Source organism: Manis pentadactyla, chromosome 8 (assembly GCF_030020395.1).
Source record: "Manis pentadactyla isolate mManPen7 chromosome 8, mManPen7.hap1, whole genome shotgun sequence".
In the NCBI taxonomy this organism is placed as follows: domain Eukaryota; kingdom Metazoa; phylum Chordata; class Mammalia; order Pholidota; family Manidae; genus Manis; species Manis pentadactyla.
This window is the reverse complement of record NC_080026.1, coordinates 131,539,372-131,558,543: the sequence shown is the minus strand read 5'-3', so window position 1 is coordinate 131,558,543 and position 19,172 is coordinate 131,539,372. Positions and strand designations below refer to the sequence as shown.

The 19,172-nt window shown below is 42.0% G+C and overlaps 2 protein-coding genes and 1 pseudogene across 12 annotated transcripts in view; 2 read left to right on the top strand and 1 right to left on the bottom strand.

The window, feature by feature from the left end:
- Window positions 1-13: 13 nt before the first annotated feature.
- LOC118919243 (uncharacterized) lies at window positions 14-18,628 on the bottom strand. The gene is made up of 6 exons (XM_036899011.2): window positions 18,602-18,628; window positions 16,160-16,779; window positions 16,070-16,086; window positions 15,692-15,968; window positions 5,899-5,974; window positions 14-3,915 (listed from the first exon to the last, which is right to left on the bottom strand). The coding sequence occupies exons 1-6, from the start codon at window positions 18,626-18,628 to the stop codon at window positions 3,121-3,123; spliced, it is 1,812 nt and encodes a 603-aa protein (XP_036754906.2). The 3' UTR covers window positions 14-3,120.
- Window positions 9,761-9,976, top strand: LOC118919305 (U2 spliceosomal RNA; annotated as a pseudogene).
- ATE1 (arginyltransferase 1) overlaps window positions 15,431-19,172 on the top strand; it is a 163,792-nt gene continuing 160,050 nt past the window's right edge. For 2 of the 11 annotated variants that reach the window (XM_057506417.1, XM_057506416.1), the window contains exons 1-2: window positions 16,068-16,396; window positions 18,610-18,673. In XM_057506417.1, coding sequence (XP_057362400.1) covers window positions 16,075-16,396; window positions 18,610-18,673 — 386 coding nt within the window. In that variant the 5' untranslated portion in view covers window positions 16,068-16,074. Of the gene's footprint in view, window positions 15,887-16,060; window positions 16,397-16,474; window positions 17,024-18,609; window positions 18,674-19,172 lie in introns of those variants that run through there. The other 9 variants (XM_057506419.1, XM_036899006.2, XM_036899005.2 and 6 more) reach the window with 9 other exon arrangements.

Genomic DNA, 19,172 nt, shown 5'->3' with positions numbered 1-19,172 from the left:
TATAAAGTTAGCTAGCCAAGTCAACAAATACTCGATTGAACCACATGAAATTGTTCTTATAGGTAAAACACAGTTAAATATTAGCAGTTTCATATGATTCAGCCTGTGATTTACACACAAAGTATTCAGTCTTCTGCCAAGCCAGGCTGGGCCACTTTCCTCAGCAGTGCCAGCCTGGGGCCATCCAGCAGCGGTCCTCTCTTTGGATGCAGCAGCTGCCAGTCGCTGTAGAGGAAAGCCACACACATGGTGGGGTAACACCACTCCTATGCTTCTAACCTTTGCTGGACCTTCAGGCCTCAGTCCCTCGTTGGCTCCTTTCCCCATTCCCCAAATCTCTGCTTCCTTCTCTCTGGTGTGTCTTCTGTGGCTCCTTCCTGCATTCTCTGGTCTCTGCTCTGTCAACCTCTCCCCATATCTAGTGCTTTCCCTTAAACCATAACCGTCTCTCATAAAAAACTTATGACCTGTCAAGTTACTGTCCTAGCTCTTCTTTGAACAAGGGTCATTGCTCTTCCCTTCTGTCGGTCGTGAAACTGTGGAGGGTAGCACCTTCTTTCCCAGCATTCTACTGAGGCTGTTTAGACAGTTAGGCTATTCCTTTCCAAATTGTTAGATCCAGCGGGTAAATAAATGATTCTGACACTTGAAAATCTACTCCTGGAAACTACATCCCTGTGTGGACGCTTTCCCTGGATCCCCTTCCACCCATCTGACTCTCATGACTTACGCTGTATTGATTTATATAACATTCCCAAAACTACTTGACTAAACTTCTCTAGAAAGCCTCAGAAACATGCAACCAATGGCTTATTGGACAGCATACGGGTCGTTTTAGACATCTGTGTGAAAACAGCTCCCAAATCTGTTCTCCTTGTAACCCCTATATGCATACTTCCACTACTTTATTTCCTCTAAGGAGCCTAGCATTTCTTTTCTCTTACCCCCACAACCTCTACCTTAGTTGGTCACTAATTCCCATCTTTTCCTTGATTTTCTCCATCTTGTCCAGGTTTCTGCCGCAGGCTTCCATGTGGTATCCCCTGCTTCCTATCTGTCTGTTCTCCGTATCTTCCAAACCACTTGTCTGTTTCTCAGCAATTCCCTGTTGAAAAACCTGAGCTCTTGGTGACACTGGAAGCCTTCATCATTAGCCCCTTTGCCTACATCTCTGGGCCCACTTCCTTCCTTTCTATACTCTAGCCATGTCTTTCATTTGGTTAGACAGCTTTACTGAGATCCATGTAACATACCATACTAGCCACCCTTTTAAAGTACACAGTTCACTGTTTTTCAGTCCATTCATGGGCTGTGCAGGCCTCACCACAACCTAATTTTAAAACATTCTTGTCCCCATGCCCCATGATTCTGCACGAGGAAGCAGTCTCACCCCTCCTCACCTACCTCTTCACCCCTTAGCCCTGTCCAACCAACAACCCACTTTCTGTCGACATTTGCCTAATTCTGTCCCCATGAATTGCCTATTCCGGATACCACATGCATAGAATCACAATACATGGTCTCTGTTTCATGACTTCAAGCGTGTGGGTTTAGAGTTGCTTTCTGCCTGTTCCAGACTTGCTTCAGGTAAGAAACTTAAACATACTCACCTTTTGCAAACTGAGGTGGCAAAGGTTACTTTGCATTTCATACCTTTCTGTAATTATTTGAATTTTCTAACCATGTACTTTCTTGGTATTTTTTTAAAATTATCACCAGAAGTTACCTGGCTGGAGATTATGGGCCACTTCTTTAAAACATCTGAATAAAAAAGACAACTAATATGTGTTACCTTTTAAAAAACAAACTTGTGTCAGCCCCAAAGCCTTTCTTTTCCTCCAGAACTTAGTGTTTTGGTAGCACCTTGTTCTTGCCTCGGTTGTCCTGCTTGTGCTCATCTCGTTAGCTGGTGTTTCTCTCCCAGGGGAGCCCCAGGGCCGGGGCTGTGCCTGCCTCCGCTCTGTGCTGATGGCAGCGGGTAGGCGTGCGCTGAAGCAGGGCCGTGCTTTCCTCCTGGCTGCTCTGCTCACCTAAGGAGTTTCATTCTGAGGCGCATTCCCCATACACTGCTACCCCACTTTCTAGTCCATATTCTCAATATAGGTTCTTACACTACAGAACTGGGCATGTGCTCCTTTATTTTACTATTGTTCTCGTTTCCAAATAGACTGTCAGCCCCAGAGGCCATGTCCTAGAGCCTTGGAACCCTGGCAGGGCTGCAGCTTAGGCTTCGGTATGTGACATCTCTGAATTTTAAGGGAATTGGAGAGTACGAGGTGAGGTGTTATCTGTGTAATAACTGCAACGGGCGTTCACACCCTTCGTCTACATTTATCTCTGCAGAGGGGAAGCCGGGCCTCTTCAACTCGGGAGCTGTGAAGTTGTAGGTTTCTCTGTTCATATAAAAATACTCGTTTAGTTTTTATGAGCGGTGTTAAAAGAACAATGAAAAGTATAATAGAGGCATGTGGTGGACTTCCCAGAGCCTTGGGGTGCTAGAGGAAATATAATGGCTGCAAATGTTTTTGAGAGGAAGTCTGTTTCGTCTCTCCTTGAATTTGGGCTGGTCTTGCTGACTTGTCTGAGCAGTAGAATGTAGCAGAGGTGATGTTCTGGGGCTTTTGAGGCTGGGTCATAAGAAGCTCTGACTGACCAGTCTCTCAGAACCATGAGTTACTATATAAAATGTCCATCTGCCAGTGGCCCTGAAACCACATGGACACAGGCAGAGGGACTGGCTAAGCCCAGCCTTCCAGCTGTCCCTGCCAAGGGCTTGTAGGGCAGTGGTCTTGGACCCTCCAGACTAACCCAGCCACCGCCTGGATGCCCTCAAGCCGTTCCAGTGACGCCACATATGGGGCAGGAAAGTTGCCTAGCTGGGCTCTGCCTGAATTCCTGTACAGAATTGGGAGGTATAATAAAATGGTGGTGCTTCTAAGTCACTAAGTGTTGGGGTAGTTACGTAGGTAGCTGAGACACTTGGAGTGCTGTCCTTGTGGCTTAACTTCTTTTTTCCAGTTTGATGCACTTAGAAATAAAATTAGGCAATATGGGATTTTACGACACTAACAACTATGAAAATAGGCTAGCTTAACAAAGAAATGCAGGAACCTAGAAAATTTAAGGTTTACTTTTTTCTAATTGACTTTTCAAAAATGGTGGTATACTCAAGAACTCTCTTCGGAGTGGTTTTTTAATTTTATCTTCTTTTTTTGACTTTTCCATCAAAATAGTCACTTTTATAAGTGCTTCCGGGTAAGGCTGGGCAATGGGGTAGGCTGTGACCCACTCAAATTCTTTTACCTCCTCTTTCTCCACTTGAGATTTCAGGGACGGAGGGACCTGGGTAGAGAGCTGCTGAGCACTTCGTTGATCATTTCTTTGCTCTGTGAGTTCTCTTCCTCGAACCATGCGATCCTGATGTCCCTTTATCTGTTCCTCTGTCCATGCCACCTCGTGCTTTCTGGTTTTAATTCTGTGTGTTTTCTGGATATTTTCAGTCTTTTTATCCTTTGGTGTTAATGTTTTGGGGAAAAGTGTTTCACTTGGAATTTTCTGAGGGAGGAGCCGATACTTGTGGTCCCTGAGGCCTTGAGCTCGTTCGACTTGGCTAATGTGCTTCCCTGTCCGGTTCAGCGCCCTCTCAGGCACTAGGTAGGCCCACATTTTGGCATCTTCCGTTTTTTCACTTCGTGGTCTCTTTTCCTCTGTTTTAATTTCCCATTTTGGAACTGTTCTGTATTTCCACGCTTCTTCCAGCATCATTTCTTGGTGTTTGCGGTAGTAATATGCCTCTGCTTGGGCAAACCGGAAGTCTGAAGACGTCTCCTTAAGTTGACGAAGTGTTTCATTCTCCTGCTGGAACTCTTGGTCTAACAGTTTCCTCACTTCTGAAGAGTGGACACCACCTAAACTCTTGTCAAAGGGAAGTATTAGAACTTCTTTAAGTTGGTTATCTTTTATGATGGCCCATGATGCAAATCTCAGGTGGCTGTTAGCCTGATGTGGCACTCGTGTGCCAGGTCCCAGGTAGGGTCCCTTGCTTCATGCCTTTCTCTTCAAACCCTGCACCCCCATCCCCAGTGCCCCCTCCTACTTGAAGACTTCACCTTTCTCTTCAAACCCTGCACCCCCATCCCCAGTGCCCCCTCCTACTTGAAGACTTCACCTTAGACATTCTTGGAAAACAGAAGCAGTCACTCAGGAATGCCCTCTTCCCACTGCCAGAACAACCACGGTGCACCTAGCCTGGACTCTGCCTTCCTGTCTTCACCATAAAACATCACCCCTTTGTCTGTCAAAAGCCAGTTCTTCACTGGTGCTTGTTGAGCTTTAAGAACTTCAACTTGTAATTATCAAATTACCTTTCCTGCTTCATCAAGATTTCCCTTTTGCTGGATCAGTCTATTGGCACATTGCTTTGGTCTATAGCATCCTTAAACAAAAAACACTCCTCCCTTCTGCACATCCCTCTGGCTCTTAGTCGCTTCCCAGTGTAATCTGAAGCCGTCCTGTAAACCCTCACCACCTCTCACCTCACACTGGCCCCTCGATCCTCTTTGGTTGGGTTCTCATCCTTCAGCCTCTCTGAAGCCGCTCTCATCCAGACCATTAGTGAGCCCCACACTGACAGGTCAATGACCCCATCTCTGTCCCTGTCATTCTTGACCTCACAGCAGCATTCTACAGAGGTGACTGCTCCCCTTGAAACACTTTATTTTCATCTGGCTTTCCCACTATGGCCAAGGGCATGTGACTAGGGCTGTCTTGGACCCCCCTAGACTACTGCAGCCGTCAGCTGAATATCCCCAAGTGACTGAATAGCTCCTCATTCTCTTCCTGCCTCATGGCCACTCTCTCCACCTGCTTTGCTGGTTCTGTCTTTTAAATGTATGCAGGGAAATTTCCACTTATTTTGACCACAGTCACATTTAAGCTTCCTTGGGCACAGACAGTCTCAATCATTCAATACGGTGGCCTGCCCCATGTCAGGCACTGCTCTGAGAGTGCGGGTAAGGGGTGAGCAAGACACTTGAGGCACACGAGGCTGCCCTGCTCACCTCTCAACTGCAGACCTGAATACTGTTAGCCTGACATCCTTCCCTGACTCCTTCAGTTTTCCCTGCTCAATCCTGTCACTTGTAACTCCAAAATGTCCCCACCCTCGGGAAGCAGCCTAACTAGTTTCCTTGAAACTAGTTCTCTCCTGCCCCCAGCCCCATCAGACTGGTCACTCACTAGCCAAAGTGATCTTTGTGATATGTCAATCTGAGCACATCACTTCCTTGCACAAAGACCTGGGACAGCGTCCTATTGCTGCTAGGAGAAAATCCCGAAGTCCAGTATGGCATATATCATCTGGTGCCTGTCCACACAACCCTCTCTTACTCACTCTGCTGCAGCCACACCGACTTAGGTTCCTCAAAAGCCATGTTCTCTTTCCCACCTGAGGATTTCCATGTGTTCTTTCTTCACAAACTCCCAAACACACAATACAGCAGCTCTGACTCGGGTACTTACATATGCAGTTTTAGGCTTAAATGCCACTTCCTCAGACCTTCCACATACTTATTCAAGTAAAACACCATCCTTTCATGACAATTTATACTATGATAACTGTTTATCTGTTTATAACTGTTGATTTATCACTGTTTGTAGAATCTTCAATGTCAGTGTCCCTCACTAGACTAAGCCCTGAGGACATGGGCATGTTTGGGGGTGTTTATTTTGTTCAGTGCTCCAGCCAGCACCACTGGTGCCTGATGAACCAAACGTTGATCAGAACATAACAGGCAAAACACTTTCCCTCGAAACACTTAGGCCCTTTTGACCTCGGTGATAAACTTGTTAATGATTGTATTACTTGCTCCAAAGTTCATGGTAAATGTATTTCCTCACCTCAATCTTCTTTTCTAATGGAGACTGGGAGCCCGCTGCAATCCGAGGGTCTTGAGTATTTTTGACCCAGGCCAATCTGAAAGATCAAAAAGAGAAATTACAGTAGGATTTGGAAAAAGGTTTGAGGAAACATGTTCTGGTGTGAATTGTTTTAGGGAGTTGATTTGGGGCTCGCTTTACAGATGTAGCAAAAGGCATTTCTCTGTCAATAGGCAGGACCCTCTGCGTTTAACTTCTGTCTTTCCTTGAAGCGAGGAAAGAATGCTGTCTGAAAGTATAAAGAGCCACATTGTGTTTAAGGTTGAGACTGCAAAGTACCTTCATTTTAATGCTGGTGACAGGAGACTGAATTGCTATTTCAAATTCCACAAACCACTGTTTACGTATAATTGTTGGCAGAACAAAGAACTTATCTTTGATGTGAAATTCGGTGAATTTCAAAATTGGTAAGTCCATTTATGCATAAAGTTACTAACAATGAACATAATTTATAAACTATCATTAATTTCCAACAACAGCTATCTAACTATAACATGTCTCATGATACTTGCCAAAGGTTTATATTTTAGAGAGACAATAAAGCAATTTGATGGCAAGAAAGTCTTTATTTTAATGCAGAAAAATACATGAGAGAAATTGGCCCATTACGTTTAGGCCCCCTTAAGACCTATTTATTAGGTTCTTATGTTTAAATAAAATAGATTCTGTTTTGCAATCTGGGTTGTAAATATTCTGTTTCTCTAATCTAGCAGCAAAAGAGAAGGATTTTATAAGAGAACTAGAAAAAACACTATTTGCCCATTAAGTAAAGCTGATTTGTTAAAAAGACTCATCTGCTTTTAAAATTTTCTTTCCTAAGGGATTCTAATATTTCCATAGCAACATTTGTTGCATTTACTCTACACTAGGCATTGTGCTAGGAACTTAAAAATGGATTCTTTTACTTCGTCTTCCACACAACTGTATGAGGTAGGTACTCATTACCCCCGATTTCACCGCGAAGAGGACTGAGGCCATGAGAGGTTCAGTGACTTGTCAAAGGTCCCCGAGTTAGTTTCAGAGCCAGGATATATTTGTGCCTCCAGGACACATAATTCTCATTCCTGTGCTACACACATTCCCAGATAAATGAACATTTTCCTGCCTTTACTCAAAATGGGAGGAAAACAACACCTACTGATCTTCTGCACTTAGATTGAACCATTCTGAGTCTGTCACCAAAGAGGGTAGTACGGGTGGGGTCTGCGCTGCTGGCCGAGCTGTCCACAGTCGCCTGCTGGATGGGCTCCTCGCAGCCCCTTTGGTCACTTCCACGGCTCTTGTAGTCTCATGCTGCTTATCTCTGGTGTCCTTGGTTTCAGCCATTTTCCTATCAGTAGCCAGCTTCATGAACAACATCTTTGCTCTCTGCTCTCTCAGTGTCTGGTCTCCCAGCTCAGTTCTCTAATCTCTCATTCCTTAGTCTGCAAAGTACTGTTTTCCAGCCACTAAAGATCCTGGCTCTCAGACTTCCAGCTATCTATGATGATCCTTCTGGATGCCTTGGGTTGATTTCTAGGGCAAAGCAGTCACAAGTTTTTTTGTGTGTCATCAGTATTCTAGAATGAGACTACTGTGAGGTGGTAGGTGAAGTCACGGGTTGGTGGGGAATTGCATTTCAGTGGAATGGCCACAGACAGAAAGGAGGGGCTGTCTCACAGACAGACATAGCATTTCTGTGCCATTAGAGAAAGCATCTTTCAAGGCCACAGGGGCATCTTTTTCATTTTTGTTTTTTGTGGAATATATATTGTGTGTCTTGTGTGAAAATGGAATCCGTGAAGAAGCTTGGAGCGGATCCTGCACACATGCTCACTGTACTTGGTGGAGGTCAGATGAATATGCAGATGGCCTAGCCACGCGGTCTCATCACTTTGGGGTAGGTCACTAAGCTAGATACTGTTGCTGCTATGGGGGTTTTGAGCTCTTACACTGTTTAGTATACTTTTAGTCATATTACTTAATTATGTTCATAACTGGTCATTACTTCAGCAGAAAATATACCAATGCTGAAATAAAAATTTATGAAAACTGATTCTGTATATTCACTTCAAGATACTCTTCACCACATATATGTAAGCTGCATCATCTGAATAAAGTCCTCATTGTTTATACCTTTCCCATTAAGATGTCTTTAGTTCTTTAAAAAATGTGAAAAGGAGAAAATACACTTATTAATTATAATGTGGCTTCTTTATTCTAGCAATAAAATCTCTCCCCAAATGTCCTATTTGCTGAAATGTGCTTGAGACTGTAGCCCCAGGCACATTCAGAAGTAAAGCAGAGTTATGAAAGTAAATATGGGTATTTTATGCTTAAAAAAGTCAAACACCAGGTCTTGACTGATTTCGGTCTGTTTCCATACCAAAGTACTGAACTAAATTTCAAATTAATTTTAATATTCACAAGATATCACTTAAAAACTAAAAAAAGTCATGCCACTAAGATGTCAAACTTATGTGCTATTATTAATTCAGCCAAAATTTTCATAACACCTATGACCTGAGAGCATCCTATCACAGCTGTTTAATGTTCACTGACGAGGAGCCAGACACTATGTAAAGTGCAAAAAGGCGGTATCTTACTTAACCTCCTATGAAAACAACAGAAGCCTCTTTTTTGATAAAGAAAAATATGCAATTCTTAATGTGAACTTCTCTGTAAGGCATTAGCTTTATTAAAAAAAACCTCAGAGAAAGACAATCATGTGGATCTAAAAATACTTTAAATTAAAAATTGTTTCCCTTTCCTGAAAAGAAACTGGGGGGAACATAAGAATATAAGCCAGGGAGATAAACAAAGAACATTCTTGATAGCAAAATAGGTTGAAACAAACACTTGACTTTGCCCTAACATAAGCAAAAGATTGCCTGAGTTGTGCTTTCCTGTGATAAATATAAAAAAGAACTCTTTGTTAACAAGTATTTTATCATAAACCTATTTTAATCCTTTGTCAAAAATAATGAAATATGTTAAAATAGTTCTGAGAAGTCCTAGCTGGGGAAAATGATGATAGTTCCTGAACTGAAATTATTGTTAACTGTTTTTCATGTCACTGAACTTGAAATAAACTTTGCAGTATAATCACAGATTAATGCCTGGCATTCAAAACTGCACCTTGCCTGTTGTCACCATTTGGCAGGAGTCTGAAAACAAATCTAAATAAAAATAAAAGGGTCTCTAATAGTATCTAAATATAAGACACTGACATCCAACCACCCGATGAGAGGATGCTATTATTCTCCCCTTTTTCTGTATTAGGAAACTGGGCCAAGAGAGTTAAATGATGTGTTCAAGGCCATACAGTTGCCAAGTGGGAGGCTGCAACTTGGATGTCTAAAAGCAAAGCTTGTGATCTTAAGCACATGCCATCCCACCTAGCCTTGGAATACTGGAGGAGTGGCAAGCCAGTACCTTTGTAAAGTTTACAATCCAATTAAGGAAGCAAGATATGTACACAGGTGCTCACGTGTGACAGTGTTATAAATGGATGCGTAATAAAGGAGGGAAACCAAAGGGCAGGAGTCATTAGTGTCAGGTGGGATTGAACAAGAAGGACTCCTTGGGGAGCGCATTCTGAGTCACAGAAATGTGAGAGACACTCCTGACACCAACCAAGCAAAAGGTGACTATCAGAGTGGTTATTAATGAGAGGAAGTTGCACAAGCAAAGTATAATATGGAAGGAGAGATGCAAGGGGCTCCAGTATGCTGGGGTGTAGAGTACAGGAGAGAACCTGCTTCCAGAATACATAGAGGAATTTTGATGACTTCCCCAAACAAATGGAGAAATAGGATGCATTATTAATAAGAAAATGATTAAAACAGCTTCTTGGCCTTTTGGCTAAGATTAAGTGTGGCATCTGTTCTTATCAGTTTAATATCTGTATGTCCTCTGTCTACCTATATCTGTATATCTGTATATCCAAGGACAACATATTAAACAGATTTTTGGAGCAGAGAGATGGAGTATGAGCTTACTCCGTCCAGTCCATGCATCAACCTGGTATTTTAGTACCTCCAGGAATGGTGCACCCACTTTGGTGGGGGAAAAAGAGAGACAAAAAGAAGAACGTGATTAAATAGAAGTAGCACTAGAGAAAAGATCCTGAAACTGTAGGGCCCAGAAGCCCAGACAGGTAGAGAACTGGGTTGGTCCACTGAAGCTACAAGAATTTGTTTCCCGGCCAGCATTGTTCAACAAAAAGAGAATGTGAGTCACAGAAATAATTAAAATTTTTCTAAGAGCTACATTTAAAAAAGTAAAACAGGTGAGGTTAATTTTAGTGATATATTTTAACTCAGGATATCCAAAATATTATCATTTCAACATGTTTTATCAGTTAATAAATTGATGTTTTATCAATTTAAAAATTTTATACTGCTTTTAATTAATAATCTTAATTATTTTTAGAACACTATAGGTTTACAGAACTAGTGATTAAAAAGTACTCTCTTCCTCTAAGTTCCCTCTATTATTTATGTCTTGTGTTCATGTGGCACATTCACTATATTGATGAACCAATATTGCTACATTACTGTTAACTAAAGTTTGTAGTTTACATTAAGGCTCACTCTTTGTGTTCTACATGCCATGGTTTTTGACAATGTGTGATGTCTGGTGTCCATCATTACTACATCATATGGAATTGTACCACTGCCCTAAAAATCCCTTAGTTCAGCTATTTATTCCTCCCTCTGTACCTTAAACCCCTGGCAACCTCTGATCTTTTTACTGTCACCATAGTTTTGCCATTCCCAGAATGTTAAATAGTTGGAATCATTCACTGTGGCTTTTTCATGTTGAAAAGGCTTCTTCAGATTGGCTCACATAACAATATGGGTTTAATGTTCCTCCATGTCTTTTCATGGTTCAATAGCTCAAGTCTTCTGATTGCTGAATAATATTCCATTGTATGGATGTACCACTGTTGGTTTATTCATTCACCTCTATAAGGACATCTTAGTTGCTTCCAAGTTTTGGCAATTATGAATAAAGCTGCTGTGAACATTCATGTGTAGGTTTTTGTGTGGGCATTTTTCAACTCATTTGGGAATATATCAAGGAGCACAATTACTGGATTGTATGGTAAAAGTACATTTAGTTTCATAAAAAACTGCCCAAATGTTCAAAGTGGTTGTACATCTTGCATCCCCACCAGCAATGAATGAGACTCTTATTGGTCCACATCCTCACTAGCATTTGATGGTGTTAGTGTTCTGAATTTCAGCCGTTCTAATAGGTGTGTAGTGGTATTTTATAATTTGCAATTTGCTAATGGCATATGATGCTGAGCATCTTTTCATATGCTTATTTGCCATCTGTTTATCTTCTTTGGGAGGTATCCAGATTTTTTGCCTATTTTTAAGTGGGTTGTTTGTTTTCTTATTGCTGAGATTTTTAAGAGTTCTTTGTATGTTTTAGATACCAGACTGTACAAAGTTGGTATTTCTCCCTTAAAGGTTTGGTAGAATTGACCAATGAACCCAGCTGGATCTTGTACTTTGTTTTCAAAGGTCACTATTATCAACGCTATTTCTTTAGATATAGGCCCTAATCAGATGATCTGTTTCTTCTTGTGTGAGTTTTGGTACATTGTCTTTCAAGAAATTGATTATTTCCTCTTGGTTATCATATGTATGGGCACAGAGTTGTTTGTAATATGCTTTTATTATCTTTTTAATGTCGATGGGATCAGTAGTGATGGTTCTTTCATTTCTGATATTGGTAATTTGTCTTTTTTTCTTAATTAGACTCAGTAGAGATTTATCAGTTTTAGCAAACCTTTCAAAGAAATAGCTTTTGGTTTTGACTTTATTTATCCCTGTACTCAATTTCATTTATTTTTGTTTTTTCTTGCTATTTTAATTTGCTCTTCTTTCTCTAGTTTCCTGAGACAGCTTATTGATTTTACATCTTTGTTCTAATATATGCATTCAATGCCAAAAATTTTCCTCTAAGCACTGCTTTTCCTGCATCCCACACATTGTTATCAACTGTATTTTCATTTTAAATTAGTTCAAAATATTTCTAAATCTCTCTTGAAACTTCTTACACCAGTGTTGTTTACAAGTGTGTTTAACCTTTGAGTATTTGGAATTCTATAGCTATTTTTCTGTTTTTGATTTCTAATTTAATTCCACTGTGGTCTGAGAGCATATTTTGTTATGATTTTGTTCTTTAAAATTTGTTTTTTATTTTCCATGTGAGCTTGAGAGGAATGTGTATTCTGCCGCTGTTGGATGAAGCTATTGGTCTCAGTTAGGTCTAGCTGGTTGATGGTTTTGAGTTCAATTATGTCCTTACTGATGTTCTGTTTGCTAGCTCTATCAGTTATTGATAGAGGTCTCTAATAGGGGGTTCATCTGTTTCTCCTTCCAATTCTATTAGTTTTTGCCTCACATATTTTGATATTCTGTGCTAGGTACATGACACATACATAGTAAAGATCGTTATGTCTTCTTGGAGAATTGACCCCTTTATCATTTTGTATTGTCCCTCTTTATCCTGAATTTTCCTTGTTCTGAAGTTTACTTTGTCTGAAATTAATGTAGCTTTTAGATTTATGTGTGTTTATGTGTAAAGTGGGTGATTTTTTTTTCTTTGTAGATAATATATAGTTGGGTCTTAATTTTTTAACTACTCTGACAGTCTCTCTTTTAATTGGCATATTTGGACCACTGACATTTAATGATTATTGATATAACTAGAGTAATATCTATCATATTATTTACTGTTTCTATTTGTTGCTTTTGTTCTTTTTGTTTTCCTCTCTTTTTCTGCCTTCTCTGGTTTTAATTAGCATTTCATGATTCTAGTTTTTTCCTCCTCTCTTAACATAGCAATTATACTTCTTTTTCTGCCTTCTTATATGTTGCCCTTGAGTTTGCAGTGTACATTTACAACTAATCCAAGTTCTGTTTCAAATAACACTATACCACTTCACAGGCAATGGAGGTACCTTATCAGCGTATTCCCAGTTCCTCCCTCTAATCCCTTATAACATTCATTTCACTTATCCATAAACTGTAATCACCCTTTCCAAATTGCTACTTTGCACCATGTGTTGTTAGATCAATTACGATTTTAAAAAATGAAAAATTCGGTTTTATTCCTTCTTTAATGCTCCTTTATGTATTTCTCAATTTCTTTAGGAATTGAGTTTCTGACCTATATTATTTTCCTTCTTTCTAAATAATTTAACATTTCTTGCAAATCAGTTCTACCAGTGACAAATTCCCTCCATTTTTGTCTGAGAATTTCTTTACTTCTGTTTGCGTTTTGGAGAATAATTTCACTTGATACAGAATTCTAGGCTGGTGTTTGCTTTCTCAACACTATTTCATTTCCCTCTCTGCTGCTTATGTGTTTCCAAAAGAGAAGCCTGATGTAATTCTTATCTTTGCTCCTTTATAGGTAAGAGGTTTTTCCTCTTTTTTTCAAGACTTTTCTGTTTGTCTTTGATTTTCTGCAGTTTGAATATGATTAGGCTTACATGTTTGTTTTGCATTTATCCTGCTTAATGTTTTATATTGCTGCAATTCAAAAATTCAAGTAAATTTAAATAAAATTAAAAGTTAAGTCCCCCTGTTGCACTAGCCACACTTCAGGTGCTCAATAGCCATAATGGCTAGCATTGGTGCACGTGTACCAGGGGAGGGAAGGGCTCTAATCTGAGGCCTCTTGGCAGAGTGGCCCACAGAGGAAGGCATCTTCTGGGACTCTACCACCACCTGTACCTGAGACCCCTTGCTCCTATCCACTTGTCTGCCTCTGCTTATACACCTCTTCCTAAAGTATCCCTCTTTTCTGTCTCAGATTGTCTATATGTTACTCTTTTTTTACCCTGACTTAGGTCCCATCTCTTCACAATTTTCTTAGGAAGGAAAGAGGACTGTATTTCACTTCACTTCATTTAATTCAAGAAACATGAACTTGGCCCATCCATGTAGATTCCTTCCACAGGATCAGGGCCCTAGTATTGAGCCTCACTCTTTTGCTCTGCAGATTCAGTTTCACATTCAGTGACATGGGTTCAAACATGCATTGTCACCATGACATACTGTTGTCAGCATATTATTATTAGGTAAGAAAATTAAAAACAAAGACGATTTCATAAATAAAAGGATATTCCAATAGTGTCATTCCTCTGTAATCCATAAAATAGTGGGAAACTAAATGAAGAGCTCTGCATTATTTTTCTCGTTGGGCCTAGTGGATGAAAACTGTCTCTGACCTTCAGCAAAATACAGACATCTAGGAACCCTTGCTAGTAATCACTAGTATCTTTTCCTTACTTTCTTTTACTTTGTCTTTTCCCTCTCCTATAGGTCTTACTAGGTCTGTGATCTTGGGCATATTATTTAGCTTCTCTGGTCTTGGTTTCATATGTAGTGAAGTTACTGTGAGGAGTAAATGAGTTAACACATACGCCCAGGACTTTGGACATTCTCAGTGTTCAAGACCGGCATAGCCTGGTGCACCCTGGCTGAGCTGGTCTAGGGCTTGGGATAAGGTTGGGCCTTCAAAGGACAGTAGTAAAGCAGGACAGGACTATAAGAAACTACTGAAAAACCTCCTGGCCGCCTACTCTGTCCTGAGCATGGTATTCCACTCTGATTCCTCAGGCCTTTACTTTCCTTCAAAATGAGAGCCTGTCTGAGAAAGGACCAGGAAGTCAAATCTGCTATAATGGACAAAATAGATGAGGTGTGTCTTAAGGACTTGTATACTGAGATACAGCAAGGAACCTACAGATCTAGAGTTGGAGGAACTGGATAAAATTAGAGGGGCCCTGAGAACCTCCTGCACGCTATCCCTTAGGTTCTTACCCAGTGTGTGAGGATAAGTGATGCTTAGTAATACAACAGGTCTCTTGGCCACCGAGAAACCTCTTCAACTTAACTAGGCACATATCCAACACAGCAGACCTTGGGGTCAAGAATGTTGAAACAGACCTCAAATTTTACCTCTGTTTCTCCAACCTTCATAATTTCACTCTGTTTCAAAGACTGCAAAAATCAGTTTTACTGTTGACTGGAGAAAATATAAGGACAGACAGGCTTCAACTGTCTGTGCACACAGAGGTAAAGATTAAGGAATATTACCTTGTTGGAAGTACTCATTTTTATACGTTGCCTCAGACCTAAGAAACCCACTTCAAAAGAGTGCTTGCACTAGGACTAATTTAGCCTATATAAATACTTTGTTTGGCCTGTACAGTTCAAAAACTTATTTTATAGTAACATTTGAAAATCGTATGTTAAAAAAACCCCTAGATTTCCAGCTTCTCTTTAGAAGTTCTAAGATTACGGTAGCACTGGGCTATAGAGGCAGAAGGCTGCAACTGGCCCTGAGAGTTGTTACCTCTAAAAGCATTAAGTATTCTTCAAATTCAACTACCCGGACCTATCACAGTGCCTGCTCCTGTACGCAAGTATGGGCATTTAAATGAGCGCTTGCTGGTTTGGAAGAAGCTGAGTTGTCTGCCTTCGTGGTGACCTGGGGCAGCCTGAGATGGTTAACTTTTAAACTAAGACCTGCAGGAAAGGACTTAGCGTCACAGCCGCACTGCCTCAGTTTCCTTATCTTTAAAATGGGGCCGACAACGCGCTTGCTGTGGATTGGCTTTGCGATGGGAGTATGCAAAGGGCTGACCCTACCTCGGGGGCCGGGGGGCACGACTACAGCCGACGCTAACGGACCGGGCCTCGAGGAGGCGCTTGGGGCGCGAGGCCCGAACGCTAGGGCGCACCTCGCCGGGGCTCGCTCTCCGCTCCTCCCCGCCGCGGGCCCCCGCGCCCCGCCGCCGTCCACCCGGACGCCGAGAGGCGTGGCCGGCCCGCGCGGACCCTGGAGGCTGCCATGGCCTCCGTGGTGGAGTACAAGGGGCTCAAGGCCGGCTCCCGCTGCGGCTACTGCGACTTGGAGGAGGGCAAGGCGTCCTGCGGTGAGTGTCGCCGTCGACGCGGCTGGGGCGGTCGCCTCGCGTGCAGTCCACCCGCACTGCCGGCGGCGCCCGGGGCCAGGCCCTCGCGGGGGAGCGCACAGGCCTAAGCCCCCACTCCCGCTTTCCTTCCCTTCTCGTTTCTTCCCAGACTGTTTCCCTTCACGCCCCGGGTCTCCGTCTCACCGAATATGGCGGTCCCTCTAAGGGAAGGAACAGAAACAGCGAAAGGTTGCCCTCGATTAAGATGGTGCGGGCGGCGTCAGCGCCGCGGGCCTGCGGGCAAGGCCGGCCCTGCAGGCGCCGGGGCAGCGTCGGGAGTTCCTCTGGGGCGCTCGGGCCGCGCGGTGCATTGTGGGGTGGCGGCGGCGGAGCACCGGGTGCGTCGCGTTCGGAAGGCCGGAGCCATGGCTTCCTGGGCCACTCTTTCTCCCAGCATCGTGGAGTATTTTGAGGGCGAGGACTCCTACCTCTGCGGCTACTGCAAGAACGAGACGGGCAGTCGTTCCAATGGTGAGCGGGCCGTAGGCGTGGGCGGGCGCCGCGGCCTTGGCTCCACAGCGGGCGGGCGGGCGTCCTAGGGGGCCGCGGCGCCCCGGCCCGGAAGGAGCGGCAGGAGACCCCCCGCCCGGTCCCTGTGTCGTGGAGGGAGCGCCGAGCGCGGCTGCCCTGGGAGAGCCGTGGCTGTCAGAATTAAAAGCGGACCTCACCTCTGGAAGCAGGGAAACTTCTAGATGCATATTCTTCACACAGGTGTTCTGACGTGCGAGAGGATGATGGTCCCGAAGTAGCGAAAAGTGTGGCTGCGGGCGAACGTCCGCAGTCAAGAGGCGGTTGGGTGTGTGGGGCCTGCCGCGCCGGGGCACTGTAGTGGGGTCGGTTGCGCCGCGGCTGACCTGTAAGTGCCGATGCGGAAGGGACCATCCCCGAGTGGAAGTTCAGAACCCGGCGTGCAGGGCAGTGACTGTCGGGACGTGCGCGATTTGTGTAGGAAAAAGTGTGTGTGCACACAAGGGCATTCCTGGATACAGTGTCCCTGGAGGAATATGCCAGACGCTGGCGACCGTGGTCGCCGCTGACAAGGGAGCCCGCTTGTACCCCTGTGTTTTATTACGAAGTCATTCCTCCGCCCACCTGAAGGTTCGACAGTCAAACCAGCGTACGGTTTTTGATTTTGTTTTTTCCCATCATGATTCAGGTTTCTTTTGGAAGGTGTGCTGTTTGTAAGCAAAACATTGTGTTTATTTCCTGCTGTGTCATGCATTGGCAAATATAGATTCTCTTATTTCGAAGACTAATAAAACGTTGTGGAAAGTGGGATGGCCATCAAAGTGCAGGTTTAAAGTAGTATAAATTCCTTGCAGCAGGGGAATAATTTGGACGATTATGGTGTGTCCATTTACTCATTAATGTTTACTAGGCACTTCTTGTGAGTGATAATTGCAGTTAATACAAGTATTGTATTAACAGAATCCAGTCATTAGGAGTGATGATTATGAAGACGAGTTGAGTGGAAAAATGTTTAGAGTGTAGGGTTAAATGGAGAAAATAAACAGGATGCAAATGACGTGTGACATGATTGTAGCTCTGGAGAAGCACACCAAATGGTGACAGTGGTCGCCTTATGGAATTTAGAGATCACTCCTTTCTCTTTTTCAGAATTATATTGTTACTAAAATATGTAATGAATGTTATATTAAACATGTCTAATAGAGCCTTTTAATTCTTATTTTTTCCAGTAATTTTAGTAAGAGAAAATTGATTAATATGGATATACTTTGTTTAAAATCCAGTGGAAGAAACCCACTTTCAACCTTTTCACCTAAAGAGATAACAAAATTGCTATTATTTTGATTTTAATTGCAAGAATAACCTTTACTATAGGGCACCCCACCTATTGGGCAAGTAGGTTTTATTATTCCTATTTTATAGGTGATGAAATTGAGCCTTCTGTGTAACTTGGTGTTAATGAGTGCCTGCCAGCCTTCTGGATGTTTTATTGTACTCTAATGTCCATGTTTTTCTTACTACATTTTGATCTGTCAAGCATAGCTCTATCTTTACATACCTCTGATGCAGTTTACTGTGTTTAGGAGAAAATTCATTTTCCTTTTAATGTTGGTTCAAATATATCTCAATGTTTTATCATAGTCTTTATTTTTTTTCACAGTTGCATACTTTTCATATTCTGTTGATAACATAGTCTCTGTAATCACATTCTTGTTCCTAAACGTTTGGTTACTTTCAGTTTTTATACTTTAAAGGAATATTGCTGTATTCTTCTGTTCTGTTTTTTATGTCGAAGACTATATATGAACATATGTGAAGATCAAGAGCATTAATATGCACAAGGGAACATTTGCTTTTCAGTTCTTTTGAAGAGACCGGCTTATTAAATTATTGGGGATAGTAGTATCATTTAAATAGGTGTGATGTAATCTGATTTCAGTGAGGACCTAAATTTATGATGTCATAGAGACTATTGACTGATCCTGAATTAAATGTAATCACTTTGATGTGTTTCATTTTTAAAATTAAGATAAATGTTTTTAATTTGTGTTGTATGTTATATCAAACTAACAAATATGAAATATGTGCAAATTTTAATTTCTCTAGTGTGAGCTAGACTGTTTTAGCTTCAAGATTCATATTTTAAAAGTAATGCTTTGAATTTAAAAGGTACAAAATTCCACCTACTGTCATTAACGTGGCACTTACTTTTCCAGGCATGTGGGCGCATTCCATGACCGCACAGGACTATCAGGATCTTATAGACCGAGGATGGCGAAGGTAATTCTCTTTAATGCAAAAATACTTGTCCTATTACTCAGGTTCTTAAATGGAAAAATACTGTTTGCCTTTAAAATGTTTTCCTGTAGTTTGAAAGAGATTTAAGACAAATTTTAATTCTTTTTGTATAGTGATTTTTTTTCTCTCCTTGTAAAGATGTTTATAAGAGAACTTCAAATATACACAGCTATAGAGAGCACATTAAAATGAACCTCATGTAGCTGTCACCATGCTTCAACAGTTAGCATTTCGCCAGCCTTGTTTCATCAGTTCTCCTTGCTCCCTGCAGTGGACTGAAATGTGGTGTCTCCCCAGGGTTCCTATGTTAAATCCTAACCCCCCAGTATGACAGCATTTGGACGTGGGGCCTTTCAGAGGTGATTAGGTTTGTCATAAATGGGATTAGTGTGCCCTTTTAAAAGGGACCATCACAGAGAGCTCCCTTGCCTTTTCTGCTGTGTGAGAATACAACAGAAAGATAACCCAGGATGTTTCTCTT

What these genes read in the sequence shown, in the direction of transcription:
- LOC118919243 (XM_036899011.2), bottom strand. Translation starts at nt 18,628, where the DNA reads ATGGAATGCGCCCACATGCCTGGAAAA. An exon ending in GCGCCCACATGCCTGGAAAA is followed by an intron (nt 16,780 to 18,601) that starts GTAAGTGCCACG and finishes CGGCACTTACAG; the next exon opens with GTCAGCCGCGGCGCAACCGA. An exon ending in GGAGAGCGAGCCCCGGCGAG is followed by an intron (nt 5,975 to 15,691) that starts GTGCGCCCTAGC and finishes TTGATCTTTCAG; the next exon opens with ATTGGCCTGGGTCAAAAATA.